Source organism: Hemicordylus capensis, chromosome 2 (assembly GCF_027244095.1).
Source record: "Hemicordylus capensis ecotype Gifberg chromosome 2, rHemCap1.1.pri, whole genome shotgun sequence".
In the NCBI taxonomy this organism is placed as follows: domain Eukaryota; kingdom Metazoa; phylum Chordata; class Lepidosauria; order Squamata; family Cordylidae; genus Hemicordylus; species Hemicordylus capensis.
The window spans coordinates 359,905,659-359,929,231 of record NC_069658.1 but is presented as its reverse complement, the minus strand read 5'-3'; the positions used below and the strand labels follow the sequence as shown (position 1 = coordinate 359,929,231).

The 23,573-nt window shown below is 41.7% G+C and overlaps 1 protein-coding gene across 9 annotated transcripts in view; it reads right to left on the bottom strand.

The window, feature by feature from the left end:
• STK32A (serine/threonine kinase 32A) overlaps positions 1-23,573 on the bottom strand; it is a 144,888-nt gene that overhangs the window by 110,707 nt on the left and 10,608 nt on the right. For 8 of the 9 annotated variants that reach the window (XM_053289118.1, XM_053289124.1, XM_053289122.1 and 5 more), the window contains one exon: positions 9,436-9,607. In XM_053289118.1, coding sequence (XP_053145093.1) covers positions 9,436-9,487 — 52 coding nt within the window. In that variant the 5' untranslated portion in view covers positions 9,488-9,607. Of the gene's footprint in view, positions 1-9,435; positions 9,608-22,048; positions 22,148-23,573 lie in introns of all 9 variants that reach the window. The other variant, XM_053289125.1, reaches the window with a different exon arrangement.

Sequence of the window (23,573 nt, the reverse complement as noted above, 5' to 3'; positions counted from 1 at the left end):
TGCTTGGGGCTTGATCTGTCATTCAGAATCATTTGTCATATTTGGAACATTTGTCATTCATCTGTCAAGAAAATTGGCCACTGCTTTCTATACTACTGCACATGAGGAGATGACATTTCTTGCTTGAAATGTGTCAAGTGCGAGGGGTTCCTGATCCTACCGCTGCATGCAAGACAGACCTCAGCCATCTTTGAAGAGTTCTGTGGAATGTTCAAGATCACAGCATGCTTCTTTGGACATCCTCAGCTCATCCTGGGATGCTGAGGTACAAGAACAGAATCACACTGGACATTTCAAGTCATGTGGGAGGAGGGGAAAAAGAGCCAAGATCTGCTCCATCTCATTTGTTAGAAAATGGGATCAAGCTGGATCTTCAGCTTCACAAATTAAAGTCTGGCTTACTTGCCGACTCACTATGGAAGTGGACCAACCTGGGCAACTGCAGTGTTCCTTGGTAAACATAGTACTACATAGAAGTGAGGATATAAGCATCCTTAACAAGATTGTGACCAGAGTGGCCCTTGTAAGTCTGCCAAGATGCAAACAAAAACAGAGGGAAGAGGCAAAGCTCATGATTTAATGTCCAGGCTTAGCATTCGAGACTGGGTGGTCAGAAGTACAAGAAAACACTGGCAAATCAAAACCGAAGCTAGATGCTGTCTCATGAGCAGAGAGGCTGGATAGGATAGGATCAAATAGCAAACCAACCAAGGAACATAGGAAGCTACCATAAACTGAGTCAGAACACTGGTCTATCTAGCTCAGTATTGTCTTCACAGACTGGCAATGGCTTCTCCAAGGTTGCAGGCAGGAATCTCTCTCAGCCCTATCTTGGAGAAGCCAGGGAGGGAACTTGAAACCTTCTGCTCTTCCCAGAGTGGCTCTATCCCCTGAGGGGAATATCTTACAGTGTAGGGGTGTGCAATTCGGATTTTCGGGTGATTCGGCTCGGACCCGAGCCGAATCACCCCCGTTCTGTTTTGTGCCCGAATCTGGGTCACCCGAATCACCCTCGATTCGGTTCGGATTCGGATTTAATCCGAATCCGAATCCGAATCGATTCGGGGGGGGGGGGTAAAAAGGGGCCCAGGGGCAAAATTTTGGGGTGGGGTGGTAGTGCCCAATGGGTAGAGTCTACCACCCCAATTTCAGGGGGATTGGGCAAAGTCCTGATTTTTTGTGAATTTTTAAAGTTTTAGTGACTTTGGGGCAGTTCGGGGGCATAGCATGGGATTTGGGCAAAAGGAGTGGGGTGGGGTGGTAGCGCCTAATGAGTGCAGGCTACCACCCCAATTTCAGGGGGATTGGGCAAAGGGCTGATTTTTGGTAAATTTCTGAAAATTTCATGTCTTTGGGGCAGATTGGGGCATATTGGGGCAGAAAGTGGGGGCTGGGGCAGAATAGTGGGGTGGGGTGGTAGTGCCTAATGGGTTCGGGCTACCACCCCAATTTCAGGGGGTTTGGACAAAGGGGTGATTTTTTGAGAATTTTTGAAGTTTTGGTGACTTTGGGGCAGTTTGGGGGCAGAAAGTGGATCTGCCCCAAAAGAGTGGGGTGGGGTGGTAGTGCCTAATGGGTGGAGGCTACCACACCAATTTCAGGGGGATTGGGCAGAGGGCTGATTTTTTGAGAATTTTTGAAGTTTGGGTGTCTTTGGGGCAGATTGGGGGCAGAAAGTGGATCTGCCCCAAAGGAGTGGGGTGGGCTGGTAGATAGTGCCTGATGGCTGGAGGCTACCACGCATCCCCAATTTAAGAGTGATTGGGCAGAGGGGTGAATTATGGTGAATTTATTTGTATGAGGTTTGTCTTCATAAGGTGAAGTGTGCTAAAGTGATTACTTCCTCATATTATTCATAGTAAAGGAAAGTGTGAAAAAGTGAAAGTGGGGTCATGAGAGTTGTTTAATTGAAAAAAATCTCATTTGCTATGATAGAATGAGAATTCACACCTCAGAAAAAACTTCTGAGGTGTGAATTCTCATTCTATCATAGCAAATGAGATTTTTTTCAATTAAACAACTCTCATGACCCCACTTTCACTTTTTCACACTTTCCTTTACTATGAATAATATGAGGAAGTAATCACTTTAGCACACTTCACCTTATGAAGACAAACCTCATAAAAATAAATTCACCAAAATTCACCCCTCTGCCCAATCACTCTTAAATTGGGGATGGGTGGTAGCCTCCACCCATTAGACACTATCTAGCAGCCCACCCCACTCCTTTGGGGCAGATCCACTTTCTGCCCCCAATCTGCCCCAAAGACACCCAAACTTCAAAAATTCTCAAAAAATCAGCCCTCTGCCCAATCCCCCTGAAATTGGTGTGGTAGCCTCCACCCATTAGGCACTACCACCCCACCCCACTCTTTTGGGGCAGATCCACTTTCTGCCCCCAAACTGCCCCAAAGTCACCAAAACTTCAAAAATTCTCAAAAAATCACCCCTTTGTCCAAACCCCCTGAAATTGGGGTGGTAGCCTGCACCCATTAGGCACTACCACCCCACCCCACTATTCTGCCCCAGCCCCCACTTTCTGCCCCAATATGCCCCAATCTGCCCCAAAGACATGAAATTTTCAGAAATTTACCAAAAATCAGCCCTTTGCCCAATCCCCCTGAAATTGGGGTGGTAGTCTGCACTCATTAGGCGCTACCACCCCACCCCACTCCTTTTGCCCAAATCCCATGCTATGCCCCCGAACTGCCCCAAAGTCACTAAAACTTTAAAAAATCGCCAAAAATCAACCATGAACCGAATCACCCGAATTTTTTTTGCCCGAAATTCGGGTGATTCGGCTCGTGTCCGAAAAAATTCGGGGGACATCGGGGGTGATTCGGTTCGGCCCCGAATCACCCGAAATTGTTCGTTTCGGGCACAGATCGTTCTGTGCCCGAAATTTTTTGCACATCCCTATTACAGTGCTCACACTTCTAGTCTCCCATTCATATGCAACCAGGGCAGACCCTGCTTAGCTAAGGGGACAAGTCATGCTTGCTACCACAAGTCCAGCTCTCCTTTCCAAGCAGGAAATGACACACAGGACATAAAGATGAGGCAAGATTCGTGGAAGTGAGCTGCAGGAAAAGGACTGGCTGTTGCCAAGCAATCCACACATGATAAGGATGGAGAGCAGGGAGGGGACCCAAAGTAACTGTCCTGAGATTTAGAATCTACAACTCTAGTGAACACACAGTTGCTCCACACATTTCCCAGTGCCAGTATTCATAATGAATCAGACTCATCCAAGACGCAACTGCTTGCAGGCATAATAAAATAAAAACTGTTTATCAGCAAGACTGCTAACTTGGGTTTGCTTTATGATTCCTTGAAGTATAGTAAAGCCAGCCACAGGTCAGATGAAAAGCTGGCCCTTTTCATAGGAAAAGACCTGTCCTTGATGATTAATGGTGTCTGGGTAGGAGATTAATCTTGAATGCTGTTGCTGTATGGATCACAGATCATGAGAGGTGTAAAGTAGTTGCTTATATATGAATTACTTTTAAAGACTATCCCTTTTCCCCATAAGACCACTGCTTCATCAAATATTATGGATTTCCCTTATTGTATCTCACTCCTCTACCACTTAATGGATTCCTTTTTTAAAAAAACAGCCTTACAGCCTTAATTTTTAACACGTTCATTTTAGGCTTACTCTGTCACTGAGAAGGAGAGAGCTTCCCAGCACTTTTTATTTTAAAAACATGCTACTGCTGCAGTGGTTTCAAACAATTTCTGGAAGTGCTGAAAAGAACTATCATGGCAGCTGGATTCTCGGTTTGTGATGACTTCTTCAATGAGTGCGGTTCTACGGAGAAGTCATTACAAACTGAGAATCCACAATAAATACATAATAATTCCTTAAAATTCACCCCTTTGCCCAATTGCTTTGGGGGTTGGGTGGTAGTTGGCACCCATAGGGTCCTATCACCCAACCCTTTTTGGTGTCCCTAGGCACTACCTGCAGAGAATTATGGGCCAATTCAAATCCCCATTATTTCGTATGGCAGAAATAATTATAAAAACCAGGAATCTAAATCTACACACACACTAACATCCAAACACAGGGAAAAAGCAAAAACTGCTTTAAAAACCACCCAATTTCTCGACTGCCTTGTGGGTTGGGCGATAGGCAGCACCCATGGTGCCCTGGCACCCAACCCACGGTGGTGCCCCTAGCCCTTAAAAATTAAGCAAAATCAATTCAAATTCAAATAGAATCAGCCCAGATTCAAACTCAAATCAAATCAGGCTGATTCAATTCAAACTCTAATCAAATTGCAAAATCCGATTTGTGCACATCCTTATTCTCTGAAGCCACTTTCAACACTTTTAAGAATACAGTAATGTGTCCCCACAGGCTACACTTATTTCAGCCTGTGTATGCTAAAGTCACTAATCTCCCATGCTTATACACATAAAGGTACATTAAGTCCTTGGTAACATATACAAGTGTGACAGAAAAGGTGTACCAAAAGCCTATAATGTTTCCACCCCCAAATTTCCCACTCTGAAAAAAGTAAAAGTTACAAGCCAGCTACCAATAATGCTGGTGTAGCACCAAGGATTATTTATGACACATGCCAATATAAAATGCTTGCTCTACAAGATTATTATTTGTAGTCTCCAAGAAAATTTCAGGGTGATGTTTTCCCATCATATTTTCCAATTACTTTAATGTGCACATATGCGCACGCGCGTGCACACACACACAAGCACTCTTAATTTTGGAATAAGGCCATAGGCATTCTAGCCAAATGTAAAGGGAATTGTTGTTTGTGTACTTACTCAGCATTTAGTATGGGGCCCATAAGCACGGCATGAGGTAATAGAAATTATGCCATTCAGAGGGCATTGCCATCCATTTTCAAACTAGAAAATCAACCTAATCATCAAAGAATTTGTGCCAGCAGTTGCTTGCTTGAAAAGAACAGAGTCCTCATTTTCAGGCTGCACTGGGATCAGAGCATTCCAGAATGAAATTTGGTCTCAGATACATGGAAAATGAAGTGGCAATTGGCAGCTATCATTATTATTATTATAGAATTAGAACAGATTATTTGGGAGAATAGGAAAGAACACACTGCTGGGACAAACTGCTGTACTTTCAGAAGGAACAGCATTAAATGAACGGCAGATCTCAACTGTAACCTCCTCAGGAAGTCAGTTGTGTCCTGCAAAAACCTAAAGGTACTGGCGGCAGAGGGCCTGCAGATGGAGTCCATATAGCCAGGCTCCTCTACTGCGATAGAGCTGGTTGCAAGGGAGAATCCAGGGTTGCCCAATCTGTGCTTTTTGTGTAACTGATCAAAGTCATGTGACCTGAAAGAAGTCACTCCTTGGTGTGTCAGTGCAGATTTGTGCACATCTATAGCAAATTCATCAGATTGTCTCTTGTTGGTATTCCTCAGTGGGGTCTCACGATAGTAGCCTGGAGAATGTGGTGTTGGAGACCTGCCTCTCAGCCTCCTGTATGCAGTCCAGCTTGTTCATGATAAATACGATACTCACCCAATGAAGCAAGCAAGCATGCAAGCAAGCAAGCAAACTGACAAAACTAGGCTGGTAACCAGCAACAACCTAGTACAGAAGAGAGCCTCAAAGAGAAAATGACAAGAGCAGCATTTCTCACTATAACTGCCACTAAAACCACTCCAGGATATCATGACCTACAGCCCATGCTCAACAATGACACTTGCCTCTCACAGGCCTTGGATAGTAGCCCTGTCCTTGCCTTTAATAGGAAACAGCCACTCACCAGCAACAACAGGCAAAACAGCAGCAACACAAACACAGAGACAGGCCTCCTGAAACATACTGAGGTGCCAACTTTATCCCCACATCCACTCAGGCAACACTGTTAAAGGACAAATGTGTTGAAGAGCACAGGGTATTCCAAAATAACATTCAATGACTACAAGGTGACTTCTGGAAATAATCCAATCAGTGGTCAATTTATAGGTAGAGAAGGGCCAGACCTAAAGGCTACCTGGAATCCCTTAATCCCAGATGTGTGTGTGCTGACTATGGTTATGCTGAGGAGAAACCACTCTGAACATGCTCAAAGGTACTCAATTATGACTTCACCTGTTCCAGGGCTGAACTCTCATGGAAAAACTGGCTCATATTATGTCCTGGCTTCCATGAGAACTTATTCTCATGGACTATTACGCAGCCTGAAGGAGCATTCAGCCTAAGAACACAGCCCAACTGTCCAGTGCAAGAAAGGAGCAAATCTTTTAAAAGAGCCGAAAATGAACAGCGAGAACCTTTACATGGGAGCCCTGAATGAAAGGAGGCCACTAGAGTATACGGGTGTTTGGTATGCTGCTACACAGAAGACTCAGCCAAAACTGGATCCTGATCATAACTCTGACTTTTCAGTCTTTCTCGCCTCACTGCATGAACTGCTAGGGAAATGGGGTTCAGGCCTCTAATTGAGCACAGCTTGCCTGTGACTTGTAGGCTCTCCCCTAAGTGTTTATCGCTCCCTTTAAAGTGGACTGAGGACAAAAACTGCAGTGTCAGCTGTGACTTTGTTGTGAAGAGTGGCTTGGTCCTAAGCTGTCTCACTGTTGGCAGAAGGAGGGGGTCTGCGGAGCCAGAACTTGAACTGAAAAAAGAGCATTGCTCAACAGATACATTTTAAAAGCCTCTTTTCAAAAGCAAAGTAACTGCTTGGGATCCTGCATCTGGCACAGGAAAAAAGAAATCCCACAAGCAGATAACTCATGACCTGCAATCTCAATGCAGAGCTAAGAAGTGAAATTTTTTTAAAAGTGTCATTCCAATGTGAAATTCTTGGCAGTAGATAATGTGGGCAAGCAACATGGGCCATGAAAGAGTTGCACAAAGCAGTGGGAATCCTAGAGTAGGGCAGTGCTGGAGAGTAAGTGTCACATATCAGAGTCTGCCCACTGATACCTCCTACACACATGGCCATTAGATATGTTAGTCTACAGTTAACCTACCGGTAGCAATAACATATCTGAGCTTCTCAGAGGAAAAACAGGATCTAAATGGGAGAAGTGGCCCTTAATAATAAATAAATAAAACTTGGGCATAAATCATCGCCAATGCTAATAGGGATGTTGTCCAAAAGAACGTCATGTACAACCACTAGTAGTGTTGTCTGGTTTTTACCCTGATAAATGGTCTTCCACCATGAGGGGAAAGGGATGTTCCTTCAGCTCACATCTCTTAGGATAAAAGGAGATGCTCACCCACTTACAGACACAAAGACTGCCCTATCCTGATGTAATTTTTATTAACTTAAGAGGACCTGATATGCGTTGCCAGTTTTTAACCCCGTTAAAAGGTTTTCCCACCAACTCCAAAACTCCAGAGGTAGGTATCCCAAAGGCACCAGGCTACAAACCAAATGCCTGAAACCAGTCCAGGTATTCAGATAGCTCCCAAATGAACAAATAACAGCAATGATACAAACCTAAGCGATATCATGAACACATAGTGTGGAGCTAGGATCTGGGTCTGAGCTGTGAAGACATATGTTTGAGTGGCAGGCAGCCAGGACTGGCCCTGGGATAAATAGTGCCTCTGGTGAAAACTGCATTTGCCCCCACCCCCACCCAGTTAGTTTATCAGTGTTACTAATTATGTGGATTGTGCAGGTTTTTTGAGTTCTTTGAGAGTGGCATGTGGATTAAGCTGATCTGGTTGACATCATATGCTTGGACTTCCAAAAAGCTTTTGCCAAAGTTCCCCACCAAAGGCTCTTGAGTAAACTTAGCAGTCATGGGATAAGGGGACAGGTTCATGTGTTGATCAGGAACTGGCTGAAGGACAGGAAACAGAGGGTAGGAATAACTGGACAATTTTCACAATGGTGAGAAGTAAGAAGTGGGGTCCCCCAAGGATCTGTTTTGGGACCAGTGACCTTTAACTTGTTCAAAATGATCTAGCAGTTGGGGTAAGCAGCAAGGTAGCCAAATTTTCAGATGACACCAAACTATTTAGGGTAGTGAAATTCAAAACAGATTGCGAGGAGCTACAAAACTGGGGGAATGGGCGACAAAATGGCAAATGCGGTTCAGTGTAAGCAAGTGTAAAGGTAAAGGCAAAGTGTGCCGTCGAGCTGGTGTCGACTCCTGGCGAAAGTGATGCATATTGGAGGGAAAAACCCCAACTTCACATTTACACTGATGGGGACTGAGCTGTCAGTGACTGACCAGGAGAGGGATCTTGGGGTCATGGTGGACTGCTTGTTGAAAGTGTTGACCCAGTGTGTGGCAGCTGTGAAAAAATTAAATTCCATGCTAGGGATCATGAGGAAGGGGACTGAAAATAAAAATAATATTATAGTGCCCTTATACAAAATTATGGTGTGGCCACATTTGAAGTACTGCGTGCAATTCTGGTCACCATATCTTAAAGAGGACATTGTAGAACTGGAAAAGGTGCAGAAGAGGGCAACCAAGATGATCAGGGGCCTGGAGCACCTCCCTTATGAGGCAAGGCTACAGCATTTGGGGCTTTTTAGTTTGGAAAAGAGGCAACTACAAGGGGAAATGATTGAGGTATATAAAATTATTCATGGGGTAGAGAGAGTGGACAGAGAGAAATTCTTCTCCCTCTCTCAGAACACTAGAACCAGGGGTCATCCTATGAAACTGGTTGCCAAGAAATTTAGGACCAACAAAAAGGAAGCACTTTTTCACACAATGCATAACCTATGGAATTCTCTGCCATGGCATGTGGCTACTGGGATGTGGTCACTAGCTTGGATGGCTTTAAAAGGGGCTTAGACAAATTCATAGAGAAAAATTAATCCCTCTATGGCTACTAGTCTGGTGGCTGCTGGCCACCTCCAGCTTCAAAGGCACAATGCCTCTCAATACCAGTTGCAGGGGAGCAACAGCAAGACAGAGGGCATGCCCTAGCCTCTTACCTGTGGGCCTTTCAGCGGCATCTGGTGAGTCACTGTGTGCAACAGGGTGCTGGACTAGATGAGCCTTGGGCCTGATCCAGCAGGGCTGTTCTTATGGTTCAAGCTTGGCTCAGGGCTCCCTTCAGGCACCAAAGGCAGCCCTCCAACAGGGGGAAAATTTCAGCCCAGGAAAATTTCACAGGAAGTGACTCTTCTCTCCTACTTGGGAAATTGATATATGCCTAAACTGAACAAACTATTTCAAACACACCATGTTTATCCCTGCTAACTGGACCAAGGAGCACCTTTTAAAAGTGATTATTCTCTTTATTTAGCAGGAGGAGAGCAACTGGCCCTATCCAACCCCAGCACAGTATTCCTCCAGTGAATGTTGCTGGTGCCTATATTATGTTTTGTTATTGTTTTTTTTAATTGTGAGGCCTTCGGGGACAGGGATCCATCCTACTTATTACTTCTCTAGGTAAATCATTTTTGAAACTTTTGTTGAAAAGGAGTGTACAAATAGTAGTAGTACATGTCCTCACCATCTTCATTTTCATCAAAAGCTGGCGATTTGCTGGATGTATTTGCACCCATGTTGCAGTTGGCTGGAAACGTACTTCAGCACTTACATCATCTTGTAGTACGAAGTACTGAGGGCAGAGTAATTATCTGACTTAATCTTGGCAGATCTATAGACCTTCCTGCTTGTGGACCCTGGAGGAAAAGAGAAAAAAAGGGAAAAAAGAGCACCATGGCTGCCATCAGAACTGAAAAATTATATGAAGCTCACAAATTTGTCACACTTTGACAAGAGTATTAATATAATATAAAGGAGGGAGGGAGACCCTTAAAGGACACAGAAGGGCATGCCTGACACAGGTTTATTTTGTTCCTGTGAGTCGGCTAATTGACTTTCATCAGATTACCTCAATAAAATACCTCTTCATCTGCTGTTTTTGCCTTTTTATTTCAGAACAGCAAAGCCAGTGATTTCCAGCTGATGCCTGAACTAGCTCTTTATAAAAAACAGAATTCTCCTTGACACCAAACACAAGAGAACCAGGGTATGTCACTTTTTAAAAACTAGTGGGAAAACAAACATTCTATTTGAAAGAAAGTACATTAAATCTTCCTGAAGGCACAAAAACCAGAACTGTCAATATACAGTTACAACTAACATTTCATGTTTGCCTCTTTCCTCCTTTTTTACTACCTAAATATCCAGGAGCTACTTTAGGAGATGCTTAAAAAATGCACAATCAGGCTAAATACCCTGACGGTGATGACTTGATTCATTGTCTCTTCTGCAGTCTGCTGGCTGCAGGATTGTTTCATATTCTGTCACTGATGCTTTTCAATATCTACATGAAACCGCTGGGTGAGGTCATCAGGAGATTTGGTGCTGGGTGTTATCAGTATGCTGATGACATCCAAATCTACTTCTCCTTTTCATCTTCAGGAAACGGCACTCATTCTCTAAATGCCTGCCTACAGGCAGTAATGGGCTGGATGAGAGATAACAAACTGAAGCTGAATCCAAGCAAGACGGAGGTGCTCATTGTGGGGGCTCAGAATCTGAGGGATGAGTTAGATCTTCCTGTGCTGGATGGGGATACACTCTCCCAGAAGGAGCAGGTTCACAGCTTGGGAGTACTCCTGGACCCAGGCCTCACCCTGGTATCTCAAGTGAAGGCCATGGCCAGGAGTGCTTTCTATCAGCTTCGGCTGATTCGACAGCTATGCCCATTCCTTGAAGAGGATGACCTCAAAACAGTGGTGCACCAGCTGGTAACCTTCTGGCTTAACTATTGCAAAGTGCTATACGTGGGGCTGCTTTTGTAGGTAGTTCAGAAACTTCAGTTAGTTCAAAATGTGGCAGCCAGATTGGTTTCTGGGGCAACTTGGAAAGACCATATTATGCCTGTTTCGAAACAGTTACACTGGCTGCCAATATGTTTCTGGGCAAAATACAAAGTGCTGGTTATTACCTTTAAAGCCCTGAATGGCTTAGGTCTGAGTTATCTTAGAGAGCGCCTTCTTCTGCATGATCCCCAACGCACATTAAGATCATCTGAGGAGGTCCGTCTCCAGTTACCACCAGTTCGTCTGGTGGTGACTCAGAGGCGGGCCTTTTCTGTAGCTGCTCCTGGGTGGTGGAATGCACTCTCGTCAGAAATCAGTAATTTGAGTTCATTACTGTCTTTCAGGAGAGCCCTTAAAACCTATCTGTTTGGCCTGGCCTTCCAGGGGTTTTAGCTGTTTGAATGTTTAAATTGTTTTTATTCTGTATTTATAGTTTTGATTTTAATTGTTAACTGGTTTTAATTGTTTTTATCCTGTTGTAAACCACCCTGAGCCAATTTGGAAGGGTGGTATATAAATTTGAATGAATGAATGAATGAATGAATGAATGAATATTGCATTTGGAGGCTATAATGGGACTTCAAGCACATGTGTAAATATAAGTAATGTGGCCTCAACCTTGCATATATGCATGCAAATGATGCAGGGCTCATTCAAGAGGGGAATGGGATGTTCCTTCTGCTCAGAAGTCTTAGCAGGATAACAGGAAATGCTCACCCATTCATAGAGCAAGGACTGCCATAGCCTGCTGGCACCGCTACTGAGACATGCCACACTAATCTTGGTATCTCTGACCTTTACCTGAATTTGTAGAAGAGATTTTGCTCTGGTAATGCCTGCTATGATGCACACAAGCAATGACTGAACCTGGATGCAGTGTGGATAGCAGATGTTTGGATACACATTTGACCCTAAGAAGTGGCACATACAAGTGACAAGAAGCAAGGAGGTCTCAAGGCAATGCCAGAAAGCCAATCAGAAAGGGAGAAACAGACCTCCAAAATGGCACTTGAAACATCGAAGCGTTTTCACTCAAAACGGGGTTGATTTGTTCCAAGCTCGAAACAGGCCCTTTATTTACATAGGAACGTAGGAAGCTGCCATATTCTGAGTCAGACCCTTGGTCTATCTAGCTCAGTATTGTCTTCACAAACTGGCAGCAGCTTCTCCAAGGTTGCAAGCAGGAATCTCTCTCAGCCCTATCTTGGAGAAGCCAGGGAGGGAACTTGGAACCTTCTGCTCTTCCCAGAGCATCTCCATCCCCTGAGGATGAATATCTTACAGTGCTCACACTTCTATTCTCCCTTTCATATGCAACCAGGGCAGACCCTGCTTACCTAAGGGGACAAGTCATGCTTGCTACCACAAGACCAGCTCTCCTGCACTTCAGCATGGAAAGGTTCTGCACATCCCTAAGGACCTGATGCAGATTTCCTAACCATGGTTCAAGAGAAGTGGAATGGGCCCTAAACACTCCATTCCTCCCCACTTCCTCTTTTCAATAAATTCACCCCTTACTTCACTTGTTAGCTTTAAGGATGGCTTAACATTATACCACGCAATGATAACCATTGTGCTAACCATAGCCAGGATTCACTTCATAATCATGGTTTGAAACAGACTTGCAATTCCTGTTAAAAAGCAAAGTTGTTAGTGTTAATTACAGGGCATGTCAGAACAATGTCATGTGCTGGAGCACAGTTCCAATCTCTTAACCATGACTAAGGGATGACAGCACTATGTCTATAGCAGGTGCTGACAATGGAAATCATCCTTCTGTTGAAAAACACATGGAAGAGTTCATTGTTGAATATGCGGGAGAGCTTTCTAACCGAACAAATGGGGTTGGGGGAGGACAAAAAATTAAGCACAGGCTCCCCATTGCTAAAGGGCTTTAAGAGTCCACATGGGCATCTGCCAGGGATTAATTGAATGTAAGATTTCCTGCCTGAGAAAATGGCTAGACTGAATTATCCCACCATCCATTCAACTGTATGATTCCATATTCTTATTCTTACACACACACACACACACACAAAGTTGTTATTGACATTTCTAGCTATAGAAGAGAACATTTGTGCTTTATTGAATAGTGACATAACAATGAAATGCTTTTATTAAAATTAGAACAAATAATTTGAGTTGCAGCTTTTAAAGCACACAGACTTTTCAGTGCAGAATTATATGTGGAAATAAACTGATATTTTTAAACTGCAGCAACACTTTTGTAAACTATGCAGGACTGCTGATTGGCAGGCTTTGTGATAAGGACCTGGATCAGGCGGGTACAGCTCATTAAGTTCATTTCTGGGCCCAATTTTAAAGTGCTGCTATTAACCTTCAAAGTCCTACATGGCCTTGGGCCAAGTTACATTAAGGACTGCCTTTGCCCCAATGAGTCTAGCAGGGCTTTCTGATCAGTACTGCAAGTCCTGCTCTCTGGCCCACTGCTGACGCAAATTCAATTGGCAGGAACCAGAGCCAGGGCTTTTTCTGTGGTGCCACCACAGTTTTGGAACTCTGATCCCTAGAGAAGTTTGTCAGACAAAGAAGTTTGTTTTGCTGTGTTTAAGCAGGCTGTCAAGACTTTTCTGTTCAGTTCCGCAAAGCTTTTAGATGCTTTTAGCTTTGTTTTTATCACCGCTACTGTTTTATTATTGCTCTTATTGTTATTATTTATTTTAACTATTGTTGTGAGGTGCCTTGCAAGGATCCTGTCCTAAAAAGGCAAGCTGTACATCCTTTCAATAAACAGGTAAAGTAAAATATTTACAGTATATGTTTGTTCTACAACAGAAAGCTTGGGAGGTGGGGGAAAGACTCTTAAGACTCCAAAATTAATCAGAGTATTAAATAACCAGAAAACAAAACAAGATGGTAGTCACAATTCTTACAGGATGAAAACTGCAAAGTCACTTCCCTACATGGTAAAGTCTTTGCAGATAATGATCTCCCTTGGTTGGCTGGAAAAAGAGGGGGTTATGAAAAGGGGTTGAAGTACATGAGAAGAAAAAGGGAAAGAAAGCAGAAAGGCAGTTAAGCAGATTGTCTGAAAACACTGCTGAAAATAAGATTTAGAAACCTGTTGTATGAAGAAACAAATGAGGCCAACTGTAATAGGCATAGTCTCCTATGCAGACTGTAGTCTAGGCTGTTTCCCCACAGCTCTGCTCAGCATAAAGAACCAGCGTGAGATGTTCCAGACTACACAGGATCAAACCAGCCCAATTTACTTCTATTTGTTAGGTACTAGCATTAGTATGTTTAGCAAACATTAATATCTGCCTTTTGTGTATTTTAAAGCGCTGTATATTTATCACCATATAGCTGACTAATAGTTTTGTGTAACTAAAAAGCTTACATATGCTTTTCACCAACAGAAAGTAATAAAAATACATCATTCTTTTTACTTTATATCTCTTAACCCCTGTGTATTATTATCCATTTAATAAAACCAGACTGATATTGTTTTATTGCTGCTAGATGAATCATTTTATGGATTCTCATTTTTAGATTTTTGCATCAGCTGCTGTTTATGTTTTGGCTGTTGACATTCTTAAATATTGCTTTTATTCTGTGATGTGGTTTTTATGTTTTTTATCCACTTTGTACATTACACTTTGAGTACTATTTATCTGAAAACGCAAAAAAATCTGAACATACTCTGCTGCCCCCTGCTCTGCTTTTGATCAAGATCTTATCCTTCCCTCTTCCACTCTATCATACACATTTCTGCTTCTTTCCCACCACTCAAACACTGCAGCCCAGGCCAACGGGTTTTTCAATTGCCTTCAAAGCAAAATAACCTTGTATCCTGATTTAAGAACACGAGACAAGCTCTTAAGCATTAACCTAAATTTAAGACATATAGGCCACTGTCCAGGACATAATTATGTCCATTTCACTATATTAATTTCAACAGAACTGAAGTGCACATCACTCAGCCAAAGATATTCTCAAGCAGTCCCACTCAAAAAGAAGCTGCTGCTCTTTCCTTAGTCCCTGGATAAATGAAACTATGAGGGGATGCCCTTCAACTTGTTTGGTTTTTTAAAAGGGAGGCTTGTGTAGTGAGGGAATAGGCAGGAAGTGATATGGATAGAAACAGGGGGCTGTGAAATGGAAGAGAGGAAGGCCATGAAGAGGGACCTGAAGACGGTAGAGCCTTCAAGTGAAAGTCTTTTCAGAGTGGTATGTTTACAAAAATTTGTAATTATGGCGTTTTCTCCTATTATGACCATAACTTTTCATGAAACCAAACAATAAGCAACATGAATTTGATACAGTTAGTATGACAGTACTCACTTTGAATCAGGATTTACATCACAAGACCCTTTCCCCCCACACAAAATGTTATTTATTATATTTATATCCCATCTCCTTTCAGAATCCTTTTATAGAACCAACCGATAGCATCAAGTAATTCTCCCGGACCATTCACTGGGCCATCCACTCAAGCTAGCTACTGTGCTTGATTATCCTCTGCCATATATGAACTGGAACAACAGATATGGGACCCATAGCAATTCAGATAAGAGAACAGTAGTAACTTTCTCTCTCTCTCTCTTTCATTCTTGCTCCCCGCCAATACCCATAATCTGATCTTCCCGTTGTTGCCCATAACCTAAGGTGTATACTCGTGGGTCAAATGGGCCATAACCCAAAATTTGGCTTAAAATAAGCCAAATCTGGCAAAAGATGTATAGTCCCAGAAACAGTCACAAAAGACTGTTTGTGTGCAGAAGAAAACATATTGTGTGGACCAGGAATGAGAACCAGAATGCTAAGGCAATTTCAATTTCCTGAAATATCTTTGTAAACACCACTTTATTGAAGTAAAGATTATTTCAGCATAAAACATGCACTCACTATTGATCTGGTAATAAAACAAAAACACTGCCACCATCACATTTCCACGGGGCCTGAATCTGCAAATAAAGAATTCATTTTCAGCTAAAGGTGCTCAGGAGAATGCAGAATCTCCCGTCATTGTCACTTACCAGTGCATTTGTCATATTACAAATCTCAGATACTATTGAGATTACTTATCTCTTTATCAAATTCAGATAATTTGATGTAATTTCATTACATCAAATTATCACTGTAATGAAGCATATAGGTAGGAGCATATGGGTAGAAATGAGAGGGGGAAAGTGCAAAGAAAGTGTGTTTTGTTGCAACCCTCTGGGAACCAGCTTGGGGGTGCTCCTGGATCTATCCCTGATACCCAGATGTCAACAGGGACCAGGAATGCCCTTTACCAGCTTCTTACACAAAGAAAAATCAGCACTTCCATCTATCTAACAGGGCAGCTGTCAATGCTTTCAATGAGAATAAATTTACTTTCATATACAGAAAGGCCTCATAGATTTAAACATGGAAAGAAAGGTGATTGTTCATGTACTATATGGCCATAACAATTTTAGGAAGACACTGATATCATCGATAATCTCAAGAGCGAAAAGGTAAAGTGTGCCGTCAAGTCGGTGTCGGCTCCTGGTGTCCACAGAGCCCTGTGGTTGTCTTTGGTAGAATACAGGAGGGGTTTACCATTGCCTCCTCCCATGCAGTATGAGATGATGCCTTTCAGCATCTTCCTATATCACTGCTGCCCAATATAGGTGTTTCCCACAGCCTGAGAAACAGACCAGCGGGAATTCGAACCGGATGCTATTACAATTTTTTTCCCTCATCTGTAGCTAGTAGTAGTAGTATGATTTTATTATTATGTACTGATATGTGCTATTTGTTAATAACACACATAATCATTTTAATGGCCTTGCATTAATTATTAGGTAATAACCCTCCTGTCCTTGGGTTAAAAAACTGCAAAATTTCCCACATTTTTTTGCTTTTATTTTGCTAAGGCACATCTATTTATTTAAAACATTTCTATCCTGCCCCTCCAGCATACTGCTGCTTGGAGCAGCTTGCAACACAATAAATAATAATAAAATACACATGAAACAAAACAGTAAGATAAAATGGCAAACAGGACTGAAACTGAAATTTAAAAGACTTATTATGTATTTTGTTTAAAGATATAGTCTTAAATGTTCTATCAGTTTGGTGGGATAGTTTGTCACTTAAACATGTCCTCAAGAAGCTGCTAGTCTTTCCTTAGCCTACGGGTGAATGAAACTATGAAAGGATGTCCTTCAGCTGATTTCCTTGGTTCTTTACATGGGAACCTTATGCAGGGAGTTAACAGGAAAGGTAGATGCCAATGGATGCTCACATAATAGGATGCTTTGGAACATACAGCTAGCAACTGTGAGATGGGAAAGATGATGACCATGAAGACTGGAGTACTCCTCCTCTAACCTTAGCTTTGGTCTATGGGTTTCCACAAGCTCCCATCTTGTCCCCTAAGTTGTTTAATATCTACATGAAAATGCTGGGAGAGCTCATTCAAGGATTTAGGCTGCAGTGCCATCTGTATAATGACAACAAACTCTACCTGCCATTTAAGTGGCACATTGATAGGGTCAGAAGTTGTTGCCAAAGGATCAATCAATGGTGCTTTAAGTGGTCATAATTATAACCACACTATGGCTGCACACATTTATCTGAGAGCATGTAGCATCTGAAATTCCAAAGTTTCCTGAAGTTTTCTTGGCTAAAGTAGATGCATATCGAGGTCATAACAAAAATCAAATTGGCTTGCCCTTGTGACTTCAGGTGATTCTTCTTCAGATGAATTCACCAGTCTGGTCATGAAATAGGGAGACTTTACCAAGAGAAAGAGAACAGAGAGTTTTGCTTTTTGGAGTTCTCACACTGATATGGTTCAGTATGTCTTATGCAAACTACAAGTGAGTCTAACTGGGATTTGCGTCTTTCAGTTATCTAATTTATGATGCCCTGGTTCTTTTCTTATGACTGGATGAACTATGCCAGGAATGTGCATGTATAAACCACTTTGAAAACGTTGGATGAAAAGCAGTATATAAAGATGCGTTGTTGTTGTTGTTGTTGTTGCTGCTGCATGACTGGAAATGGTGTAACTGCAATTTACAAATCCAAAATGCTATGAGGCAGTACTTGAGGATAATGGACAGTCCAGTGTCAGAGCAGTTATGGATTAGCTTTAGTTGCATGTGATTAAGCAACTGAACAGACTTGCAATGAAGATTCAAGAACAACTAGACAAAAAGATTAATCTTTTTCAAGCTGCCAACCACCAATTCCTGCACCATGTTACTGAGATTCTTCCAACTTCTGCCCAACTTCTTTAACCATTTGAAATTGGGCGGAAGACACTGGGTAAATCTGAGTAATGTGGTGTGGGAACCAAGGGCTGGCAGTTCCTGCTTGGAGCGCATGCTCACCACAAACCTCCAGTTCCTGGCTCAACAACTTTCAGGCAATCATGTGAACCCACCCCTGTGGCTGACATCCAGACTAAAATACTCCAAAGAACTATTAAGTTACTCTAGAGGCCTGACAAATCCCAGGTGCCAGGAGCCATAGTGCCTAGAAATGTAACGATGCCATCTAGACTAGGATATTCAGAGCTGGAGTTCTAGAGCTAAAAATCTTTACTTGTCTCAGGCAGCTCTATTTTTGTTTTGTTATTTGCAAAAGGGACAGAGAGAAGCCTATTTACCTCCCCCTCCACAATGTCCATCATGAAGACTGGTAATTTTGTCAAGTGTCTGTTGTCCTGCTCCTAAATCCAAAGAAAATTTGCCAAGGACTACTTAATTTCAATAGGACTACTCAGAGGTAATTTAATCTGGATGTCAGCCACTGAGTGTATGATCAGTTCATCTGATGATCCACCAGATAGCCTTGTATGCCTAAGCCCTGGTGCTGTCTGTAAACGTAAAAGTGCAAATGATTTGCTCCCAGCTCAAGAGTGTGGTAAGACTGAACTGATTAACTTAATGATAAAATGACTGCTTTCTGACGCTCAGGACATTTCCCTCCCCCACTTTAAAAGGCAAAATCTGAAAACATTCCATGATCAAGCAAAAACAACAAAAACAGAGTTGCTAACAAAGATGTAATTCTTCAGAGTGACAGAAAATCTTTGCAGGACTTTTAGTAATAGGTCAATGCAGGAAAACGGATCTGAGAGAAATCTTGTCATACTCTGAGTACAGTTTCTTGCTAATATTGATGGTGCTCTGGCAAAAACAAAGAAATAGCTCTTCTTGATCTTCTTCTGTCCAAAAGTAAAGGCTGACTTATTATTGACCAAGTTCCAGAAAATGGCATAATTATATCTGATGGAATGGCTGCCATCGAAGAATTATGTTTTGTTTCTTCAACATTTGGTGAGCTTACAAATACCACTTTATTACACATAGTTAAAGCTGCAGCGAAGTATAAATGCACCCACTTGGATTTTGTCACATATCGGTGTCCTGATGTTAGCATACCAAATGTGGATCAGTTCTGCTGACAAGCACATAGCTCACAAGCTATAAACATATCTGGGAAAGACCAAAAAACCCTACTTAATCGGGGGGGGGGATGCTTTGCAGTGTCAAGATCTAAAGGTACAGGTGGTCCTTGTTATCCACGTACTCCATATACGTGGCTTTGCATATCTGCGATTTTGAGTGGCTGGAAATGACCCGGAAATTACTTCTGATGTCATTTCCAGCTGCCGTTTTCCAGCAGAGAGCCATTTTGTGGCTTTATTTATTTATTTGGGAGGGATATTTGACCCTTTTTGAAATTTGGGGGGAATTGCTGGAGCTGGAGAAAAAGGTACTGTCCCCTTTTCTTCTTATTTCTGCCTCCCCTTGCTTTTTAGGCCCTTTTTTGTTTGTTTAGGAACCTAACCTCCCAATTCCCATTGACTCAATGTTTCGTTATGCGTGGTTTCCTATAGGTGAGAACGGAACCCCCACGAATAACAAGGGTCACCTGTACTCATCAGAAATACTTGTATTCTGTGTGAAGGGATGAATGTCTGCAAGCCACAGGCAGGGTGGATTTGATTTAAATCAAACTGATTTAAATGACGATTTAAATCACTAGCAGGGTGGATAAAAATCAATGATTTTTTTTTTAATCAAAAAAATCCAATTTAAATCAAAAAAATCCGATTTAAATTAAAAAAATCCAATTTTTTTGATTTTTTTAAAAAAATCATTGTTTTTTATCCACCCTGCTAGTGATTTAAATCGTGATTTAAATCATGATTTAAATCAGTTTGATTTAAATCAAATCCACCCTGGCACAGGTGAGTATCTTACACTTTATGTTGTACATGAAAAGCATTGCCACTGCCTGCATGTTCAGGATAGTTCAGTCACCAAAAGAATTACTGGTGATTTAAGTTATGACCACGTAGCATGTGACACAGTAATACCTCTTCATGAGCAAAATACTGTCAAGAACTATCTAAATGTAATAATCAGGAGTCAGATACAGATGAAATCATAAGTCACAATTGCAGTCAATTATATTATTTCACTAAGGTTTCAATGAAGCCATATTTGATTTGCAAAATATCAGCTCTAAGCCACAAGATATATATATCTCTTTTTGAATTCCAAACATTTATAGGATGTGATTCAACTTGTACCTTCTATGGTGAAAGAAAGGGGGGGAAACCTTTATTGTAGCATGTGAACATGAAGAGTTTTTTCATGTTTGCACTAACCTTGGGAAGGACTTCGCAGTGTAAGAATGATTCAGTCTAGTGCTTGATAAATCCGTATGTCATCTAGACGGACAAGTATCATCACCAAATGTAAATGATGCCTACTATAGGATGTTCTGTATATGAGCGTCCTCATTTCTTGCACAGAACATGCCCGCAACAAATGATTATTTACACCAATGTAGCAAGAATGCAAATAACGATACTATAATGAAGCACTCCCCATTTCACAACATGAATGCACTTTCACCTCATGGGCACGGTTGCCATTTAGAAGACAAGCAGCAAGTTCCAGACTATGTTAGTCATGACAAAGTCCCATTTAAATTAATGGGATGTACGTATGTCATGATTAACTTGTCTCATTTAATTTAATTTAATGGTGCTTAGTTATGATTAGCTTAGTCGGGATCCAGCCAAAGGTGTCTGATCACCTTTACAATAAGAGGAAGCCCAGCATCAGGTAATATACTTGCACTGCACCTGCAAGTATGTGAAGTGTCAAGGAGGAAGGTGATCCTGCCATGTTTCTGCAGTAACTATTGTACATGTCAGAATTATGAGAACGATGAGAAAACATTATCAAATCCTGCAAATGAGATTGAATTATATATTTGATGAGAGTTACTTTGAATAGGATGTTGTGATGTTGAAGCTGAGAAATTAAAATTTAATTTTAATTTCTCAGTTGCAAAACATCCTAATCAAATGTTAGAAACTATTTACTAAAATGTACAATAAAAGCTAAAATCTAAACAGTTATATACATTGCAAGGAAATTATTTCCCTGGATGATTTATCCCCACCTTGTTAAACAGCTGGGTGTGCTAACTTTGTTTTAATTAGCTTTGCATATATCAATTTTCTTTAATGCTGACAAATAAGGAAAATATGATGGTGCTCCCATGAAAGAATGTGGAGTTGTCATTATTCTGAAATATCTGTGCACTGACTCTCCACATGGAATGAAAATGTAACAGTAAGAGAGTGTTGCCACTAGTGGAAAAGGAGAGTGGGCTGATGATATCTTGCACCAGCAATAATACTCGAGTAGTGTTATGCTTTATTTTTGCATGGTTTCTGATTGCAAGCGGAACAGAGAAAATGCTGGTTTATAAGGTGCAGTTGAAAGACTAAGCCTTGGGCCTCTGAAAGCTAGTTTTACCACAGGTGAAATCTCAAAAACAAGAGTTATTCTAGGTGTGTTATACACATTTTGTACTACAGTCTATTCTGTATCTTTCCCATGATGCTTCTACAAATCATTTCTGTACCTTATGGATGTCTCCCAGTCATTTTGAACCCCCAGGGACCCAAACTGACCAAAAAAGATGAAAGTTATACCTCCAAATGTACACTAACCAGGTAGAATATTCAATTTTAGGATCGTTTCTTTAAACATATCCTAGCAAAAAACCTGAAGAAAAATTTGCAGAGAATTTTCAACCCAAGGACTGGGGGATTATTGCCTACCCAAAAATGTAGGGATTACATAGTCTTAGGGGTCACCACCAAACACCACAATAGTGGGCCTATGCATCTGAGCTGGAAAAAAAGGGCAAAGTTTACTCTGATGGAAGTGGGGATGGGGCAGTAGTTCAGTGGTAGAGTACCGGTCTTGAATGCAGGTCCCAGGTTTAATTCCTGGCACCTCCAAGTAAAGCTCCTACCTGAAACCTGCCTGAAAGCCCAAGGAGTCGCAGCCAAAGTAAAGAATAGCAAGCTGGGTGCACCAATGGACGGACCCAGTAGGGAAGCTTCCTATGTATCTATGAAGTGGTTAAGAATAAGCCAAACATCAGTTTATTGAGACCACAATCCTGTGCATATTTACTCGAGAATAAATGTTATTGAACTCAGTGGGACTTTCTTCCAAGTAAACCGGTATGAGATTGCACAGCCAATAACTAATTTAAGGCCCATGTTTTCATTTAATAAATAGGTGAGTTTTATAAGAGAGTGCTGGGGAAAGAGGAAAAACCATATGAGCATTATTGAAACCTTCCTCTTTATATATTTTATTTGTACACCAGCCTTCCAAAAATGACTCATGAGAGCATTACGAAGGAGAACAATTCCTTCTTACTGCCACGAAAGGCAAGATTAGTATTTCTCCTGTCCTGCTGCTAAAGAGGGGGGAACACAGCATACATGACATTATGCGGTGATAACACCCATAAACCAGAATGCTTAAATTATGCTTCATTATAAGTAGCTTTAAAAGTCAGTTCCCATATCATTTATGTGCACTTGCTTTATAGGAACATATAACCAGTGTGATGACATACAAGACTCAGAAGGACGACGACCAATATGTATATACCACTTTTCAACAAAAGTTCCCAAAGTGGTTTACATAGAGAAATAAAAAATAAATAAAGATGGATCCCTGTCCCCAAAGTGCTCACAATCTAAGAAAGAAATACAAGATAGACACCAGCAACACCCACCGGAGGGATACTGTGCTGGCGCTGTGCTATGGGAGGAGAGCTGGTCTTGTGGTAGCAAGCATGAATGGTCCCCTTTGCTAAGCAGGGTCCACCCTGGAATGCATTTGAATGGGAGACTACATATATGAGCACTGTAAGACATTGCTGCTCTGGGAAGAGAAGGTTCCAAATTCCCTCCCTGGCATCTCCAAGATAGGGCTGAGAGGGACTCCTGCCTGCAACCTTGAAGAAGCTGCCAGACAATGTAGTGTAGTTAGTGTAGCTAGATGGACCAAGGGTCTGACTCCGTAAAAGGCAGCTTCCTATGTTTCTATGGCTGGATAGGGCCAGTTGCTCTCCCCCTGCTCAATAAAGAAAATCACCACTTTAAAAAGGTGCCTCTTTGCCCTGTTAGCAGGGACGTACGTCTTGTCTTTTTTTTTCTTTATTGCTTTTTGCCAAGTTTGGACAGTGATGCATAATAAATTGATCACTCTATGCATACCACGTACATGCAACTAATAACCTCTTATTTACCTCTACTTCTTTTCACCCCATTGAAACATACTATGTTCCCTGTGTATGCTGCTTAAGCATGTAAAATAATTGTTATCTATCTTACAGTATTGGTTTGCACTGTTGTGTATAATGCTAATCAAAATAAATAACACAGTACTGTATGCATAGCCAGATGATTTAGAAGGATCCAAGTGTAGTATTTCTCATCTATTCATATGAGTAAATGTTGAGGGGGGGGCGTTTCCAA